This window comes from Ustilago hordei, assembly GCF_900519145.1.
Source record: "Ustilago hordei strain Uho2 genome assembly, contig: UHO2_contig_03, whole genome shotgun sequence".
Taxonomy (NCBI): Eukaryota; Fungi; Basidiomycota; class Ustilaginomycetes; order Ustilaginales; family Ustilaginaceae; genus Ustilago; species Ustilago hordei.
In genome coordinates, this window is record NW_024545288.1 from 2124408 (window position 1) to 2143000 (window position 18593).

The following is an 18593-nucleotide window of genomic DNA, read 5'->3' on the forward strand; positions in this document are numbered from 1 at the left end:
GCTTCAAGCCGGCACTTCGCGGAGAATGCTTTGACAACGCTGTTTGTCATCGTGTCAATCTCCTCATCACACAATCGTCTCGACTCGATGCTTGTGCTTCCCAGAAAGACTGTGCTGTTGCCTTTCTCTGCGAGCGCGAGTTAGAAAGTGGATTTGAGCGGAGCGGAACGATATTGACAAGCTGTCCGCTCTTGACAGCAGTCGAGGTCAACAGCATTGTCTACATAGTACGAGTATGAGTGGTCCGCAAAGCTTCTCTCTCCCTCTTCCGTAGCATCAACCGGCACTCCGCCTTTGTTCGCCCTTCAGCTCTCTAACACAAAGCATTCGATCAACTTCAACACCTGTTGCCGTTTAAAGTCCCTCCCCCTTGTTTCGGGTGCCCATGGCCATCTTTAAAGGAGGTCCCGCACTACCTAAAAGAGCAAACACTATGTCGTCCACCTCATCCCCCTCCACACCCGCCAAGCACAAGCGTCGTTCCACGCACCTCCTAGCCAACCTACCCCAAGCCGAACCAGCCGACGTGCAACAAGACGATCTCTTCTCCGGCATCGCTTCCTCCTCCCGTGCTTTCGATACCGAACGAGGCGTCAAACCCCAAATGGTAGTCGCAGGCGGAGAAATAGCTTCCCCTGTCTCTGATATGAGATCTACAGTGCGCAAGGCAGAGATGATGGATGAAGATATGGATGCTGATGAGATGCAACCCGACACTCCTCGTAAAGTCAGCAAGATCGGAGGTGAGATGAAAAATGTCAAGCCTGATACTGCTGCTCTTGTGCAGCCGACTACGCCGAAGAAAGGTAGACCATCTAAAGCAATCGCTTTGTCAAGCAAGGACGTGTTGAAGACTCCGACGAAGAAGGAACCTGGTAGTGGTCCGAATACTCCTAGGACTCCTGAACATGCTCCTCTTGCTTCTGTAACTATCACGCACATACCCAAGCACATTGGAAGACGATACTGACATCCGCAATCACAACTCTATTCAATGCTGGGACTGGATGACAGACTTGGTCACCCGACCGCTGGAACGATCTCAACTTTGCCATTCTCAAGGTCGTACACGAACACGTAAGTCGCCTCATCACGCCAACCCATCTACTCCCGCAGTTATGCTAATCTCGATATCATGAAACATCGAACTGACCACGACATATCTTTCCGCACTCCGCTGGGGTACATGCAGGCATCCGAAATCTACGACGCAAGCCCAAGCCTCCTTCCTTGGAAAGTCAAGGGTCGTTTGCTCGTAAAGGTATGTCATTAATCTCGCCCCTCCACTGATTTGCTGACCACTGACACCCCTTCCCCTGCTTTGTGATTTAAACGCACAGCTCCGACAACTTTTGAAGGAAGCCTCGGGCGGCGATGTAGCAAGCAAGCGTTGGGATACCGAGCTCAAGCCGTTGCGCACTAAGGGTGGATCGCCGAAAAGGCAGCCTCAGCAGTGAAAGGAGAACCTCGGGCACCAGGACAGGGATAGTGTCGAGTTATGGTGAATCAAAAACGGCTGCCAAGTAAGACAGGACGGTCGAACAGAAGCATGCAAAGTGGCGAAAGCAGAGACGTTGGACAGACGAGCATGTTAGCACGGTGTGATCGAGATAGGCAGATTTTCTATCAACACCAGCGACAGCAAAGAAGGTATCAAAGCGATGTATTACCCAGAGGCCAGAAATGAATCAATGCTACATTCCCCCCACCACTGTGAACTGTGAGACATCTAATCATCCCAAGCCATCCCCAACAAGAAGCTCTTCTGGATATGCATCACTGCCGCCACAAACGCTTCCAGATGGAAGATCATCTTACTACCCGTCCGTGTCCTCAACTCGTAGAATGCCGCCTTCTGAACAATCGCCGCCTTGACCTGTGCATCGACCTTCTTGACCAAGTTATCTACCAAATGTTTCAAAATGAGTGTTGGTGGAATCGCGTGTACGAGCAGCTCATACAACTTTGATCGAACCGCAAGAAGATTCTGTGGCGAAGGGTCTGAGAGGATCAAGTCGGCGGTTTTGGAGATGTAAATCTCCCAATCTGGTTTAGCGATGGCGATGCCAGCGGAGAGATCGGGAGATTGCATGCGGAGTGCTTCGAGGACGAGTATTGCTTTGCGTAGGTTGCCGCTGCAGTCGTCACAGATTTGATTTTGGACTGTGTCGGGGATGCTGAATCGTTCTTTCTTCGCTACGTGGGAGAGGACGGTCTTGATCTGTTTGAGTCAAGGGACAGGAGAGATATCAGCATCAAGTATGCTCATCAGGATTTGACGCAGAGATAGAAGATAGAGTGCGTTGGACATACCTCTTCATCAGATGGCGCTCCCACCCGCAACAGCAGACAACGCGATCGAATAGGACCGATGATCTTGCTCGTACTTGTTGCGCACAGCACCAATCTCAAGTTGCCCATATATTTCTCCATCGTCCTACGCAGCGCACTCTGTGCATCTCGACTCAATGAGTCCGCCTCGTTGATGACTACCACCTTGAAGCGATGCTTAGCGTTCAAGTCGACATTCTGAGTCTGCGCGATCTCCTTCAAGATGTCCTGGATGACGAGTCGATCGTAGTTGCCTGCATCTGAAGGTGTCAATTCGATATGGTAGTTGGATGAGACGATGTTGACATCGATTTTACGATTTGAGGGTGTTACAAAGACTCGTTGGTCGATCTTGAGCTTGTATGTTCCTGGACCGTAGAGTTCGCGAAGTAGGCATGCTATGCGGGTCTTCTTGCCGGCTCCTGAGGGGCCGTACATGAGAATGTGTGGGAAGTCTTCATGGTCTGCGAGTGATGACAGGCGCTTGGAGAGGTCTTGATGGTAGTGCAGCTCTGAGAGCGCTTTTGGTCGGTACTTGTCGACGAAGAGCATGGTGTGTATGTTATGGTGAGAGTGTTGGATAGCAAGGTGTAGGAGCAAGGTGTGTCATTCGAGTTGGAAGCTTTAGCCAATTTCGAATAGCGCAACGCAGCGCAGGCGCGAAAGATGTACGCACAAACAGACGAGACGCGCCTGCTGCCACTTTACGCGTGTGTGGAGGGAAATGAATAAATGACTGATTCGGAACTCAGCCTCAAGCGTGCGTTGTCTTTCTTGCTGAGCATCATCCGCCACGCCGCATTAACATCATATCAAAAACCGACACGATGTCGATGCAAGCTATCCTCGACGATTGACAGAAATATCGCGACAAAACCCCTGCAATCTACCAGTGGGGCGACCACTTCCTTCGCTTCGTGCAAAGTCTAGCGCATGAAGGTGTGTTTCGCGACCAACTTCCTGTCGTTGAAGATGGCTCCAAGAATCTCTTCGAAACGGTCCCTCGACCTCGTCATGCAATGGCAGAACTGGGAATTCGCGCTGGGCACGAGTGTACAAACACCAAGGACTTCACGATTGAACTCGAGGTTGACGCGAACACATTGAAGGAAAACATGTGGGCACCAGTGCTTGACAAAGACTACATTGCATACTACGTTCGAATCTATATCGGAAAGAACTCTGACCATAAAGGCATGAATGCCTGAAAGCCTAGGGGCGTCGAGAGCATCCATCTTCCAAGGATGGGCCTGGACGTCGATGCATCACTCGACCAGCCTTATTCTTCGTTGCTCTTGAATGGCATCGGGACAATCGAGGCGGACCCATTCGACATCAGCCTTCTTGGAAGCTGTTCGACTATGATGTCTGGTCACAAGCTCATTGTGTCTTGGCCGCCGACCAAAAAGAACATGATTTATGGACCTCTTTAGCGATGTTTACGGGCTTCATTTGGTCTGGGATCGCATCTTTTTCGCCATGCATGTGATGGAACAGCCTTATGTCAACATTCTCACGCCGGGACAGACGCTCTACATGCCCGCCGGCCAACTGCATGTCTCCTTCTCTCCGGAGGCCAGCATCATGCACCGTTTCGCCGTAGCAAATTGGCACGCCTCCGAGTCCGATCGAAGCGAGGAGCTTTTCTTGTGGATGCGAAAGCAGATCATCAGGCTGATGTGCCGCGGCATTTACGAAGCTGATTACTGTCTCGATACAATAGAATCGCAGCTCAAAGGGTGGAAGAGGGTCTCAAGAATTGACCGTCGGAGCGATTACGAATTCCAGGCCGTCATTGAAGAACACCACGACTGGGCGAGGGTCATGCGTAAAATCTTGGACGAGAAGAAAGCTAACGACGGTGATGCTTCCCAATCTCCCGCGAGCGACAAAGCGAACCAGTCGGCAGAGGCGTCATCGTCTTCAACCAGCAAGAGGAAGGAGCCTCCCGAGTGATCCAGTACATATCTTCGACAACCATTTGGTAGTTAGCGAGCACGGCCAATTCACGCGGTCGTCGGATTCGGAGTGTGCTGTCATGTTTCGATTCATGGAATGCTGTTTGTGCTATGCCTCGGCGGTGAGTGTGTCCCGCTTCAGACGTAGAGCTACAAGGTCGATGTCTTCAGAAGAGGATGAGCCGTCTGTCTTGCTGGTGCCAACAGACGAAGTAGGGCTAAGTGTCGCGTCGCCAGCCGCCATCGCTTGAGCCGCAAATTTCTCGGGCGACTTAGCTACGCTGAAGGTAAACGGGATCGGCGTCGGCTTCTGGACTGTACCATTGTTGCTGTTGTCGGCCCTCAAGCGCCATATCTCATGTCGATCATCCCCCGTCATCATTCCAGTGATCCGGCCAGTCTCGATGCCATCAATCATATCCTCCACCATGGCTGCCTCTTTTTGCAACAGTCGAGCGTTGTGACTCCTGGCTCTCCTTGCATTCTTCTTCTTCTCTTTGCGCAATGCTTCAGCCGCTTGCCGAGCGATTTTCTTCTCTGCGGCTGCTGTTTCTTCTTCGATGCGCCAAGGCTCATTTGGAGCTGCTGCTGATGATGTAACCTCGTTCGCTTGTTGTCGTCCGGTAGCTTCCAAGTCGTCTAGCACTGTCTGCGGGATGCAAAGGTCGAGAACCAGCGGGATTTTGACCGACTGCACAGTCGCTTCCTTGTCGAACCTGTCGAGACCCAGCAAGTGAATAGCACGCTTCATCTCGCCTTGCCATCTCTCGATGGAATTAGCCTTGATGTTTCGCGAAGTGTTGCGGTCGGTGATAAATGGATCTTGGACAACCAATTCATCGCCCTCCCACACATCTGCCTGTTCGGCACGCACAGCCGCACGTCCTTCGGCATCTCTAGACGCGCTCTGGTGAGACTCGAAAGCAACCTCTTCCTCTCGCTCGTTCCCGTTGATCTCAGCTTCGTCCTCGCTAGCAGAGTCGAAAAGTACGTGGTGCCCTTGCGAGCTGCGTTTGCGTTGTGACGGTGCGCCATTGACCACTGAGATGACTTGCGAGCGACGATCCAGAGTTGCATAGAAGCGCACGAAGGAGGCAAGCGCCTTACCAAGAACTCGGTCTGTGCTTGATGCCTGCGTACCTTCAGTTGTCGCCAAAGCGTCGCTGTTGGAAATCTCGATCGCCCTTTTCCTGTATTGCTCGACGTCGATCTGGCTGGACGCGAATGCGACATTGTACTTCTGTGGTGGTGTAACTGTCTCCTGTATTAGGTCGTGTCGACCATTCCCGCGCCGCCTGGGTCGCTTTGGTCGGGAATAGAGGAAGTTGGGTCGGACATTTATTCGGTTGAGTAGATCTGTACTTTGCAAGTTGGGCAGCAGTCCTTCGATCTGAAGCACCTGCAACGCCATAAGTGCGATAGTGTAGCTGCTGAACGTCATCGAGCCGCGCTTTCCGGCTGGATCGTTCAACTCGCGTTGAGAGTACCAGTGCTTCAAAAAGAAGATCAGTGGACGTACGATGTCGGGTTGCAGGTCGGCGTAGGCGCAGATAAGCTGAGAGTTGAAGAGACCGAAGCGCTCATTGATGTTGATATCGGAAGGAATGTCATACTTTCCATGGATCATCTTGACAATAGGAACGCTGGCACCGCTAATGGAGACAACGTTGCGGAACTTGCTGGAAGCTTTGATCGCGCTAGCAACTTGGTGAGTGTTGTACCATTCTGGCATCCCGCTGGAATGACGGACAAAGCTGTTGGGTTGACGGCACAGCTCGGAAGGGGCACCGACCCCGTAAGGACGCGTAGGGTCGAGCAAGACCAGGTCCAAATCAGACGACTCGGTGGCGAGGCCCGTCACGCTGGAACCGAACGCTGCCACTCTGAGCCCCTGGCCAGGCCACTTGCGATTGATCGCACGCTGAACGTCGACAATCACCTCGTCGCGCTGTGTTTGCCGTGATGGGGATGGTCTTGAGTCCCGCCAGAAACCTCGAAGCTGACGCCCAAGGGCCGCATATACGTCCACAGCTTCACCTGAAGGTTCGGCAGACGAGGTTGTCTGAGAAGGCTGTGGTTCAGACAGCCACTTTCGGCAAGCATCGCGATACGTTTCTAAGCGGGCCGTTTCGCGTTCCTTCTCGAGCTTGAAAGCTTTGATGCCATCATCGACTTGCTTCTGTATTGCCACCTTTCTGCGCTCCTTCTCCTCTCCCCTTAGTCTGTTGCGACGCTCTACCTCGGCGCTTCGGTGGGCTGCATCATCTTTCCGCTGCTGAGTTTCGGATGGACTGCTGCGGGATTGACGGTGATGTGAATTCTCGGGAGACTGTGATGTGGATGCTGCGTATGAATGGCTAGACGAATGGTGTTGCGGCATGCCAGGATACCACGGCGGAGACTGATACAATTCTGCGTCGCTGAAGCCGTTGACATCGTGCTGGTTGCGGTTGTAGCTGCTGCTGGATGCGAAGCCGAAGTCGCTGACTGGATCTAGACCAGACACGCTGGTTTCTGAAGGTCTTGGACTTGCGTGATTCTGATGGGCGTTAGCGTTCAATGAGCAAGCTGCACCCGAACTTTCAAACCGATTCGGTGAGCACGAGCTCCCGGCTACTGCAAAGTAAGCTTGAGGACATCCTCCGAAGGAGGTTTGCGACGATCCGTTAAAGTAGCCTTGCGGTGATCCGCCAAAATAAGCTTGCGGCGATCCATCAAAGTGGTTCTGGTGGGATCCACTGGGCTGGGTTTCTGTAACACCGCTGAAGTAGGCTTGCCAAGCGCTGAAGTCAATCGATGGCAGGGAGTGTTGTTCGTCTGAGTAGGTGTATGCTGATGCTGGGTGTGGTTGGAATCCGTTGAAATGATGGCCGCCGCCGGGATGGAACTGGTCGGTCATGCTGTCTGGTGTTTGATCCTGCGCAGAGGTGCTACAAGAGCCCTGTCAAAGGTCTGATATAAACTCCGTGAATGATGTTGCATATATGCGCTATAGACACGATTTAGTCTAATCGAGTCACCCGGGACGTCGCCTCGTGTTCGTCCAGTCCTTAATGCAGCTTCGAGTTCAAGCGCTGGAGTTGGAGAGCTTAGCGGTGAAAGAGAATCTGTGTGAATAGGCCTTGCACCTGTCAGACTTGCTGTCGTCTCACCCTGATGCTCGTCGCAGTCGACCGAGACTGCTCAGATTCTCCCGATCGAGATAATTCGTTGCGACGATGATGATGAAGGGGGTTGATAGCAGACCTGTTGGTGTGTGTGTTGAGCGAAAAGGTGGCGCGGTCTGGGCGCATTTGGGAAGCGCAGTCACCTTGAGCTCAGCCTGCAGCCTCCACACTCAGACTTGAGTTCAGCCCACGCCAGAAATCAGAGGGGGAAAGAAAAAAAAGAAAGAAAGAAAGAAAAAAAAAAAGAAGAGGAAAAATGAGCCTAAAATGCGAGACTGAAATAGAGGCGCAAAAAGTCGAATTTCCAAAACAATACTTCAAACCAATTCGGAACTCGGAGTTCAGGGTCTCTCTCGCATCTAGGGTTGTCGCCTCCTCCCCTCGCACCTTAAAACCTCTGTTTGGCGACCGACCCTCCAGACAGACGAAAAGCGGCACAAATAGCAACACGAAAAGCGACCTTCAACGAACGTCGAAGTGTGCGACAAGGTGCATCGCATGGCCAATGCTCGAATTGTAGGCTTCGGCGAGTAACCTTTGAACGAGCAACGACAACACGAGCGAGCGCCTCAGGAAGCGTGAGAGGTTGGACGTTATCGAGAGACACCGCGGTATCCTCGAACTGCAACAGGATCCAGTTACAGATGGTTTCCTCAGTAGGTGAAGATGAGATCGTTGCCACGATCAAGTTCAAGCCGTCCAAACCAGGTGTCGTAGCTCGTCAACGCCAACAGGAGGACGATGTGCTCGATGACTGGGATGCTGAAAGCAGCGATGACGACGATGTCTCTGACTCGAACAAGCCAGATATGAAGCAAGTAGACGTTTTCCGAACAACCAAGGATCAATGGACGGAAGCGTGAGTATCGGCTCAACCTCTAATTTGACACTGAAACACTCCCACGCTGACGCTGTATCACTCGTCTCACCTTCTCGAACGATGGAAATGGACGACGATTGCAGCAATTTGCAAGCCCCAGCAGCCATCCCAGTCGTAGCGTCTGGTCATGGTCGTAGCTTACCGGGCGCAGCGTATGGATCACGTCTGCACACTAACAACAACCAGCAAACATCTGCTTCTTCTTCACGACCACAGGCAGGTGTGACAATAGCAGCGGCACCACCTCGCATACTTCAGCGACCCAAGGAGGCGATGCCAGGTATGCGCAGTGACGGATCTTCAACTCATATGTCCAACTCGGCATCCCAAGAGCGTAAGACGGTCGAGCAACGTCAGGAAGAGTACCGCTTAGCGCGCGAGAGAATCTTTGGTTCCTCATTGAATGCCTCTTCGTCTAATAGCGGCTCTTCGAAGAGATGACTTGACCCTGCAGCCTGTCGACACGTCCCGCTCTGTGACTTCAAAGCGAAGCCAGCCAAAGATGTCAGTTTTGGGATAGGAAACGCTAATCGAGATACCCTGGGGAGCACTCTTCCCGATATTAAAGATCGGTCCTAGCCTTGTATGTGTGTGTGTTTCGGACCCGAACGAGAAAGCCGCAAAGCAACACTGCTGCTCTGTCTACCATACAGTACGGAAGGAATGGACCGGAAGACTGCGCTTGGATCCAAAATGACTTGAATCTTTCAATTTGAGTTCCAACCTCTTTCTCGTCAACTTGAATTCAGTTCCGCAAAATCTGTATTCACCTTGGCTTTGGCTGTCTTCTCGCGCCAGGTCTTCGATTTCTTCCGAAGAGGCCGGTGCAGCAGCAGCAGCAGCAACAGTGGAAGAAATCACTGTGGGCGCGTGGAAAAGCCTCTCCCATGCTCTCTCTCTCTCTCTCTCTCTCTCTCTCTTCGCTGCATCTCGTGGATTCACGCCAGGACCCCACAACACCAAAGACACACACAGGCGAGCGGCAGGGAAAAAGTTTTTCTTCTCGCTTCAGTGGGCTTGACCCTTGTCGGTCGGTCGGTGCACCGTGCAGGATTGTGGTACCGGTCAGTGCGGCCTTGGGCTGTTCACAGCATAATGGTAATGGTACAACACTCTATAGGCAAGCTCACGAACGACTCAAGGCTAACAATGCAAAATTAACGGAAACATCAGTGACGGCAAAAGAGAACGAACTCTTCCCTTGACCAGGGTCTCAATTGAGAGCTGCCACATGCCCGACAGCAACTCTACTTCTTTCAGATTGGAAGCTGGAAGTTGTCGACGACAACGATGGCCAGCTTGGCAACACGCAGCGCCAGCTGCAAATCGAACTTTTGGCTTGCTCCGGTCTCTTCCTTACTCGGCGCGATCTGGTTGGGTTTTCGGCGCATCGCCAGTCTGTTGGAATTCGAAATTTTGCTTTTTCTTTCTTCTTGGTGTTTCTTCCTTTTTGGCTGGCCTGAGAACAAATTCACGCTTGGACGCTCCTCTGCGTGAGAGAGAAGAGAGAGAGAAAGAGAGAGAAAGAGAGAGGTAGAGATAGGTGTGTGTGTGTGTGTGCCTGTCGCTATCGCGCAATTCAAACAGAGTCTGAACGCCCAATCAACCGTCGCTTCTTCGTTGTTCGCTCTTCTGGCTGGAATCTCGCCTTCATCTCGTCTTCGCCCTCGCGCTAGCCCTTCAAAAATACCTTTCTTCGGTCCCCTTCCTCCTTCCTCCCCACCTACCTACCACCTCTCATACCGTAGTCAAGGTAAGCATCAGCTGCAGCCCCTTTTTCAATCCGCAATCCTTCTCGGTTTGGAGCATCAACGGTTGATCGTCGATAGCATCGCTGCATCGAGCTGCTTCGTCGTCGTCGTCGTCGTCATCGTCGAGATCATCGACCTGGCGTTAGCCAGGCTCTGTAGACAAGTGCCAACAATCATGGTCCATGTCCACTAGCACGCTCAGGACAAGGGCAAGCCTTTCTTCTCCTGATCACTCCTCTGGCTTTGCGCATGATTGATTGCCGCTCTTGTGCTTATCGTAGTTGGCCTTGATCCTTCGTCGTGTCATGATCTACACTTTCGATCGTCCTCGATCGAGGTTGAGCTCAGGACGTGGCTTTGATCTGCTACCAGCACTGTGCTCTGTCTGTTCCGAGAAATGTGGTTCGAGAATTGTGGCACTAGTTTGTCTCGACGTTAACAGCAGCTAACCTGCTTTCCCTTCTCTACTTGCTTTCACTCCTTACCCCCACCAGTCAAAATGGGTACCGTTGCCGACCCCGCTAAGACCAAAAAGACCGTCAGTGGTTTCGCCACTGACTTCCTCATGGGTGGTGTCTCCGCCGCTGTCTCCAAGACCGCTGCCGCCCCCATTGAGCGAATCAAGCTCCTTATCCAGAATCAGGATGAGATGATCAAGCAGGGCCGTCTTGCCGCCCCTTACAAGGGTATCGGCGACTGCTTCGTTCGCACCTACCAGCAGGAGGGTCTGGTTTCGCTCTGGCGTGGTAACACTGCTAACGTCATTCGTTACTTCCCCACCCAGGCTCTTAACTTCGCCTTCAAGGACTTCTTCAAGTCCCTCTTCGCTGTCCCCAAGACTGCTCCTTACTGGAAGTCGCTCACCGCCAACCTTGCCTCTGGTGGTGCTGCCGGTGCCTCGTCCCTTCTCTTCGTCTACTCCCTCGATTACGCCCGTACCCGTCTTGCCAACGACGCCAAGTCCGCTGCCAAGGGCGGAGGAGACCGTCAGTTCAACGGTCTCGTCGACGTCTACCGCAAGACGATCGCCTCGGACGGTATCGCCGGTCTCTACCGTGGTTTCGTTCCCTCGGTCGTCGGTATCATTGTCTACCGTGGTCTCTACTTCGGAATGTACGACTCGCTTAAGCCCGTCCTCCTCACTGGTAACCTCTCGAACAACTTCCTTGCCTCGTTCTTGCTCGGTTGGGGTGTTACCACTGGTGCTGGTCTTGCTTCTTACCCTCTCGACACCATCCGACGACGAATGATGATGACCTCCGGTGGCAAGGTTCACTACAAGAACATGTTCGACGCTGGTCGCTCCATTGTTGCCGTCGAGGGCGTCTCGTCGCTCTTCAAGGGTGCCGGTGCCAACATTCTCCGTGGTATCGCTGGTGCCGGTGTGCTCTCCGGTTACGACAAGCTCCAGGAGATCATGTTCGGCAAGGTCTACAAGGGCGGCTCTGGCTAAACAGCCCCTTTGATTTCTCTTTCCTACCGTCTATCTCTTTTACCTACCCCTTCTGTGCATGTCCCTCAGCATGGAATAAAATTCAGCCTTTTAGATCTGCTCCCCGTTGATGTGTGCCGCCAACATCTGTGCCAACCAAATGTGAAAGTATCATAGTCCAAGATGAGAAGTGAGCGAGATATCAGGATGTCGGGCAAGGAAATGGCATCGAAGTTCTTACTTTCTTGCCACCATCAAGCCGTCAACTCGGGCCATGTCAAAGCATCGGCTGCTCGAGAGTGAGGCGGTCGTTGAGCTGGCCCAACACATCTCGGTGGTGGCCTTCCAGTCGGCGTCAGGTCGGAGAAAGGTCAAGCCACCTCGTTCAGGATGCAGCCAGATCGCATTGCAGGTGCTTTTGGTCGGGCATGGGCTTCGAAGAGCTGCTCTGGTGGACGCGCTCAGCTTGTCCGCGGCTCAAGCATCTGCCATCAGTGAGGCGCTCGACTCTCTCAGCAAGCAGGCTCATGACGAGAGCGAGGCCCTGCGAGAGGTTCGGCTTCTATATCATGCAGCGACATCGCAAACGTTCATTGTCAGCACAAGAGACAGCCTCTGGAACGACGTTGCAAGTCTGAAGGAGAGATCTCTACAACAGAGCCAGAGCTATCCCGTCTTATGGGTGGACGCAAGATCTACTCCCCAACACAACGCACCGACCGCTACAACTCCTGATACCCACACAACCCAGCTCATCGAGGCAATATCCGAAGCTGTTCAGAGGGAGGGCCCCGGGAATGCGCTCGTCATTTTTCAACCAGACCAGGCTCGGATCGACACCGAAGAGTTTCAGCTAGTCGGTGTGGCGCTTGCCGGCCTGCTGCTCGAATACGGTGCTGTATATTGTCTCCATAAAGTCTCGCCCAGCCAAGATGTAGAGGAATACCACAACGAAGTGAGACCGCTGAAGCTCAAGGGAAAGCCGACTGAAGAGGCTAGCTTTTCAGCTTCACCAACGAATTGCCTCGGCTCGCAGCCGCTGATGCTGTACAGAGTCACGTGGTCTCATCACACTGACAAGATGGAGCTGCTTGCATTCTCAGTGCCTGAACGCCTCAGCAGCGAAGGAGGTGTCGAGCATCTTCGTGAAGCATTGACCAAGACTTTCCGAAGCCGACTCACTCGAATTGACTCAGTCAAGCCATCAGCCTTCGCGAGAGAACTCAGTTCCGGCAGCATCAGTGTGGATTTGACGACGGTCACTCTGCCGCAAGTAGCCTTATGACACAGAGTGGACACACTGTATACTACAACGCTTCAAAGAAATGATTATGATTTCGATGGGTATCGAAATGTTCAAGCATACTTGTCGCTGTTGACGTGAGAGTGGTCGCAAACGGAGGCGGAAGGTGTGTGATGGTTAGTCACAGTTGGAAAGTCAGTGTTGCACGTCCTTCTCGCGTTGTGCTTACCTTTTCATCTTACTGCGCCGATCGAGCATCTCTTCGGCGAGTCGACCTTTTTTCTGCGCTTTCCGGAGTGCTCTTCTCTCTTCCTTTGACAAGCTTGATGCATAGTCAGAGGGAAGATACTGCGAGCCCGCTCGAGAACGGAAGGTCTCGAGCTCTTGAACCAAGACTTGATCGCGTGCATTGAGTGCGACCACCGTTGGATCGTTTGCTTTTGAGCGATATGAGCCCGTCGACTGAGCCGAGTGACGAGCAGCATGTCGATGCTTCCATTGTACCCGAAGAGCCCATTGAGCTGTCTCATCTTGCGTGCTATCAGCATCTGCTCTAACCACCGTCTTGCCTCCAGCCACCTGATCTAAAGCGAGATATCGATTATGTACAGACCGCAGCGACCACTTTACTTGGCCCGATGCATCCAGCGACCTTTCCAGCGTCCACTCCTCCTGCGGACCTCTCGCCGCCATTGATGCTTGCAGCGAGCCGATTTTGTCAGCTCCCAAGAACTTGCCCTCGGCGCTCTTGAAAGTGAAGTGTGCTGGGGAAGAGCTGCCTGGCACCTTGGTAGCTACCCATACTTGATACACTGACTGCGGCGTTATTGTAGCAGTGTCGATGCCAGACGATTCAGCTGATGGTACAATCTCAGCATCCTCGAGCTCCTCCGCGAGTTTTGGGTTGGAAGCCAATAGCGTCACTCGATCCTCATCGGTCGTAATTGCGTCGGACCCTGGAAGGATCGTAGCTGCTTCGACACTTTGCAGGCTTGGTTGAAAGGCGACGCAATGAAAAGGAGCAGTCAGCTCCCTCAACGCCTTCCGAAAGATGAAACATGGACCAGTGAGGTCAAGCTCTGACTCGACAGCGACCCATGCTTGCTCGTCTCCACCGACCTCTTCGACATCCGAAGTTACGTCTCGGCCAGCTTTACGCTTTTGAGAGCTCGATGAAGATTCGCCGTTGCTGTACTTTTCTCCGCTTCGCTTGCGCTTCTTTGGTTTGTCGCCTTTGAAGCTGAGTCGAAGACTCTTGCCGCTTGGTCCGCTCATTTAGGGCATGTGAAGGTGTGTGTATGTGTGTGTGTGTGTTGTGACGCAGTGATGAAGCAGAGTCAAGAACGGAGAAGAAGTGAGTCAATGAACTCCACATGACTCCGAAAAGCTGTCCAATGTGTTACAGTTGCGCTTAAGCCAAAAAAAGAAAAAGAAAAAGAAAAAAGAAAAAGAAAAAAGAAAAAGAAAAAAGAAAAAGAAAAAAGAAAAAGAAAAAAGAAAAAGAAAAAGAAAAGTGAGTTCCAGAAGCGCTTGTTGAGCTTTCCGGCAAAGCAGCCGAGTCAGGGTCGACTGACACTCAACTGTTCCGGCTTCTCCGGATCGGAACTGCATCATTTCATTTGGTACGATGACGAGACATCAAGCAACTGCATCGTCCTTGCTTCATCACGGCACCATGTCATACAGCTGATCTGCTCGCCTAGCTTCTTTCGACTATTCTCCCACCCTGCCAACAATCAAGGTTCTCGGGCTTGGCAGCCGTTCTCTCTCTTCATCGTGCGTCTCCTGTTCGCTAGCGGTGAACAATGCCGCCCAAAACTAAAGCGTCAGCATCGCGCTTGGATTCTGCACAATCGACATCACCCGCTTCCGCTGCATCACCGGCCAAATACATTGACCCTCCTGGCTCATCAAGCTCTGTCAACGTCAATCGAGATGCTTCCTTCTCCTCACTATCATCACTGCCACCCATCGAAGTGAAGCCTCAAAAGGCCTGCGTACTGTGTCGACGTTCCAAGGTCAAGTGCATCCACGATGGCGCTCCTCCTTGCAAGCGGTGCAAGGACACCAATCAGGAAGCTCAGTGCAAGTTCCGACTTCGAGCAGATGATGAGACCTGGCGAGAACGTACTGATGAGGTTCTTAGCAAGCTCGGCGAAAGCGTGGAATGGCTCGTACAACAGCAGCAGCAGCAGCTGGACCAAAGGCGATCAGACACAACGGCCTCGACCAGCTCTCCCATATCCGCTCCTTCACCGCGCAAGTCACATCATCCTGCTAGTCTCTACCGGCCGCCTCTGCCATCTGCAAGAGGGACTCTAAGGCATCCCTGGCAAGCACATCCATATCAGTCTGCACCGAATGCCGAACATGTTTCCCCACCACCGCCAGAGCCCATACTACCTCACCACGCATCTGGATCACACGGAAGACCTTCGTCCACCACGTATTTGGGCTTCGATGGTGCTGCTGGCCTTCTCAGTCCGGGTGATCCCCATCTTCGCTCCGCCTCCTCACCTTCGTCATCCGGTCCGATGTCGGCCCATCGTCCTTACCGGTCTCCGTCTTCGGCCTCACAATCCTTCCGACCGTTGCACAATTCTCATCTACCACCGCCGCCACTGCCTCCGTCTTCGGTACATTACGATCAGTTTTCCGAAGCCGTGGCTTTCCCGCCGTCGGCCCACGCCCCCGCCCCTCATCTTGCAACCTCGCACCGCAATCCCGCTGTTGCGTCTCGGACCGCCTCGGGCCCTCGTCGCCCACCGCAGCCACCACCCCATCAACCTGCGCCTATTTTGGAGCCCGGGCAGAGCCGTCCGTCCTCCATGATCTATGCTGCTCACCAACCCTACAACAACCTTGCAGACGCCAAGTCACGGTCGCTAGCATCACGTGCTCACTCCGCGTCACCCTATGCGAAACCATCTCACTACATCGGACGCAACGACCCTCGACTCACAGTCATTTCTATGGGCCTTGTGTCTATGGATCAAGCTCGTCACCTCTTCAAGTTCTTTGCACGGTACTTGCAGCCTCATTGCTTTGGCTTCCCCGCCTATCCAGCATCAGAAGAGATGACACCGCTCATCATCGCATGCATTCTTATGGTCTCATCCATGCACGAGCCCAACTCACGCCAACTCTTCGAGCGCATTCGCCACGAAGCTTTCTCTTCGCCCTTGCTTCTGGACCAGTCGATCGATCGCCACGCTCCTCTCGATCCAGAACTCGGCATCGGTGTCGAAGAAATTACAGGCGCCTGCATCGCAGCGTCGTGGCTTGGTGGCCAGACCGCACTCTCGATTGCGCGCTTGGCTCGCTATTGGGCCATAGGCTACCTCGAGCACTTTGAAGTCCGCTCTGCACAGACCCTTGGAGAGTGGATGACCATCCTCCCGCCGTTCCGACAGATTGACCTCGTCGGCAAGCTGCGGATCTGGCTTATGTCGTACATCACAGAAGCGCAACAGGCCGTCATCAACGACAAGCCCAGCTTGTTCCCTGAGAGTCAGCCGGCTCACTACTGTCTGGGTCTGCTCAATGCAAGCAGCCATAGCGCAGAGCTGGCTAGCAATCTCGCCAATGGAGACGGAGCAGCAAAGAGGGAAGCATTCAGTGCTGTCGATGGCACACCCGGCTCAACACTGTCCACTTCTTCAACCGCGCTGCCGGCTTCAAGCGACCCAGCAGGCGGTATTGGCTCTGTCGCTTCAGACCGGCAGCTGGTTGCGCATGCACGCATGATGTCGATCCTGCTTGCTGCTCAAGACCTGCACCGCTCAGCACGTGCTACCGTGGCTTCCAACAAGTCAACACCCTCCGAACAACAGCCAGCAAACTCGGGATCCAAGGACTCCAGGCTGTTCGATGCATCTCATCTGGCAGAGCGTTGGCGAGAGTGGTTGGAAGAGCTGAATCGATGGCGTTTGCTGACTTCACAGTACTCTGACCTGTCAGACAGCTCACTTGAGTCGATCGACCTGTCTCTGCTCTATCATCTCTCTCGTACCTTCCTTGCTTCCCACCCTCTGGATCCGGAGCTCGACATCTTGAACGAGACTCAGCATGCACTCAAGGTCGCCTCCAACGCCAATTCGCCCAAATTCTCCCGTCTGGCCATTGCTCAGCTTCGTACGATCTCCACCGCCAAACATTCAGCCCTTTTCGCGTTAAAGCTTGCAACCACTGAGTTTGGCGAAAAGCTCTTGTATCTGCCACAGTTCTATCACTGGTTGCTTGGCCATGCTGCTGGATTGCTTCTGCTGCTGATTCAGCGTAGGGAGACGTTCCTCATGGCCAAAGAAGCAGAGTCATTGTTGGAGACGACGGAGAAGTTTGTACAGCTTTACATGTTCCGTATCACCAGTCACTCTTTCCACTCGGCTGCTGGAGAGTATGGCATCAGCCAGAACCCTCAGCGATCTGTCGGGATCAAGCGAACTGCCTCGGATGCCCAACTGCAAGAGACAGCTGGAGAAGATGCAGAGCGAAGAAGGCATCAGGGTAGCCCGGGTGGAGAGAATGATCGTGGACCAAATAGAAATGGCAATGGAGATCCTTTGAATTTTCAGTGGCCATTCATGTCTGGATTTCCAACAACGCAAGCGCAGGGATCCAATGCGACCTCGTCCGGCTCTACTGCGGCAAGTGCAGCAGTGGTTCATCCCATCGCACAGCAACAGCTTGCTCACGGCAACCCAGCAGAGAAGCATCCCGCACTAGCAAATGCACAGGCGCTTGCCCGAGCTCTGTATCTTGTCAAAATGCAAGTCCAATCACTCGAGGTTGATATTTAATCCCACTAAGATAGTCTAAGCACACACTGATATGGGAAGTTGTCCATGTCCTGCACTGTTGGCAGCCATCTCTAATTGCAATCGTAGCGCTTACAAACCGCGCGTAGAAGTTGATAATAAAGAGTGAAGAGATGTTCCAGGTCTTTCAGCCGAGTCATCCACTGAAGGAGGACGAGCCGGATAGTTATGACAAGGTTGATGCAACGACGATATGCCGTGATGATTCGCTGCTGTAGCCCAGGTTGTCCCGTCACATAAGATGTGGATGCCATCGAATGGACTCTATTATAAGGGCAGCTGAAGCTGAGGGATCGGAAGGAGAGAGGGGAAGAAACAGAGACAGATCGACGTGGTGGTGTGATGGGTGCGAGAGAATGTTGACGGCGCAGAAGGCTGAACAAGGAATAGCCACAAACAATCAGGTCGACGATGAAGGCATTCGATAAGAATGGTTGCTTGATGGACTGGACGGTGATGGTGGAAGGAAGATATAGAGTGATCAAGAGAGACAGCTGTCTTGACATCCGGAAAAAAGGAAAAAGAAGAAGAAAAATAAAAAATAAAAAATAAAAATAAAAATAAAAATAAAAATAAATAAAAATAAAACAAAGAAGCACAAGAGAAGCAAAAAATCTTTTAGACCTGCAAGCCTCTTCTTTTGCTGCTTCCGACACCATAGTCTACCGTGCGAAGAAAACGTATATAAATATATAATTATAATTTGCTCTTAAAGGTCCAAGAAAGGGTCTTTAGCTCAGCAGTAGAGCGGCAGACTTCGGTTCTCTAATTCGAAGATGCCTTGAGGGTATTCTGCAGGTCGCGGGTTCAATCCCCGTAGGACTCTTTTTTTATATGAAATTTTTGCACTTGTTCTGTTACTTATGGTGAAAAACCCTGCTTCCACAGGGAACAACTCAACGCGCGTGTGACTTCGAAAGTGACACTTCTCGGAAATCACATGCGAGTTGCATAGAAAGAGACAAAGACACACACACACGTTCAGGTGAACACACGCATGCACAGTCCTGTGTC

The 18593-nt window shown here is 52.5% G+C and overlaps 9 protein-coding genes and 1 non-coding gene across 10 annotated transcripts; 7 read left to right on the forward strand and 3 right to left on the reverse strand.

The window, feature by feature from the left end:
* Positions 1–433: 433 nt before the first annotated feature.
* On the forward strand, positions 434–1457 carry UHO2_02220 (uncharacterized protein; the record flags this gene model as incomplete). The annotated part of the gene is made up of 4 exons (XM_041559657.1): positions 434–925; positions 1015–1077; positions 1193–1261; positions 1341–1457. The coding sequence occupies 4 exons, from the start codon at positions 434–436 to the stop codon at positions 1455–1457; spliced, it is 741 nt and encodes a 246-aa protein (XP_041415591.1).
* Positions 1458–1729: 272 nt separating this feature from the next.
* UHO2_02221 (putative RFC5 - DNA replication factor C, 40 KD subunit) lies at positions 1730–2883 on the reverse strand (the record flags this gene model as incomplete). Its single annotated transcript, XM_041559658.1, has 2 exons — positions 1730–2221; positions 2314–2883. The coding sequence occupies 2 exons, from the start codon at positions 2881–2883 to the stop codon at positions 1730–1732; spliced, it is 1062 nt and encodes a 353-aa protein (XP_041415592.1).
* Positions 2884–3810: 927 nt separating this feature from the next.
* On the forward strand, positions 3811–4287 carry UHO2_02222 (uncharacterized protein; the record flags this gene model as incomplete). Its single annotated transcript, XM_041559659.1, has 1 exon — positions 3811–4287. The coding sequence occupies one exon, from the start codon at positions 3811–3813 to the stop codon at positions 4285–4287; it is 477 nt and encodes a 158-aa protein (XP_041415593.1).
* A 111-nt stretch (positions 4288–4398) lies between these two features.
* UHO2_02223 (uncharacterized protein) lies at positions 4399–7188 on the reverse strand (the record flags this gene model as incomplete). The annotated part of the gene is made up of 1 exon (XM_041559660.1): positions 4399–7188. One exon carries the CDS (start codon positions 7186–7188, stop codon positions 4399–4401), a length of 2790 nt encoding a protein of 929 aa, XP_041415594.1.
* Positions 7189–8100: 912 nt separating this feature from the next.
* UHO2_02224 (uncharacterized protein) lies at positions 8101–8777 on the forward strand (the record flags this gene model as incomplete). Its single annotated transcript, XM_041559661.1, has 2 exons — positions 8101–8315; positions 8420–8777. 2 exons carry the CDS (start codon positions 8101–8103, stop codon positions 8775–8777), a joined length of 573 nt encoding a protein of 190 aa, XP_041415595.1.
* Positions 8778–10586: 1809 nt separating this feature from the next.
* UHO2_02225 (putative ADP, ATP carrier protein (ADP/ATP translocase)) lies at positions 10587–11540 on the forward strand (the record flags this gene model as incomplete). The annotated part of the gene is made up of 1 exon (XM_041559662.1): positions 10587–11540. One exon carries the CDS (start codon positions 10587–10589, stop codon positions 11538–11540), a length of 954 nt encoding a protein of 317 aa, XP_041415596.1.
* A 253-nt stretch (positions 11541–11793) lies between these two features.
* UHO2_02226 (uncharacterized protein) lies at positions 11794–12804 on the forward strand (the record flags this gene model as incomplete). Its single annotated transcript, XM_041559663.1, has 1 exon — positions 11794–12804. One exon carries the CDS (start codon positions 11794–11796, stop codon positions 12802–12804), a length of 1011 nt encoding a protein of 336 aa, XP_041415597.1.
* Positions 12805–12987: 183 nt separating this feature from the next.
* UHO2_02227 (uncharacterized protein) lies at positions 12988–14037 on the reverse strand (the record flags this gene model as incomplete). The annotated part of the gene is made up of 1 exon (XM_041559664.1): positions 12988–14037. The coding sequence occupies one exon, from the start codon at positions 14035–14037 to the stop codon at positions 12988–12990; it is 1050 nt and encodes a 349-aa protein (XP_041415598.1).
* Positions 14038–14567: 530 nt separating this feature from the next.
* UHO2_02228 (uncharacterized protein) lies at positions 14568–17561 on the forward strand (the record flags this gene model as incomplete). The annotated part of the gene is made up of 1 exon (XM_041559665.1): positions 14568–17561. The coding sequence occupies one exon, from the start codon at positions 14568–14570 to the stop codon at positions 17559–17561; it is 2994 nt and encodes a 997-aa protein (XP_041415599.1).
* A 743-nt stretch (positions 17562–18304) lies between these two features.
* On the forward strand, positions 18305–18405 carry tRNA-Arg(TCG). The gene has a single exon. It is a non-coding gene; the product is annotated as a tRNA-Arg (tRNA).
* The last annotated feature ends 188 nt before the right edge of the window (positions 18406–18593 follow it).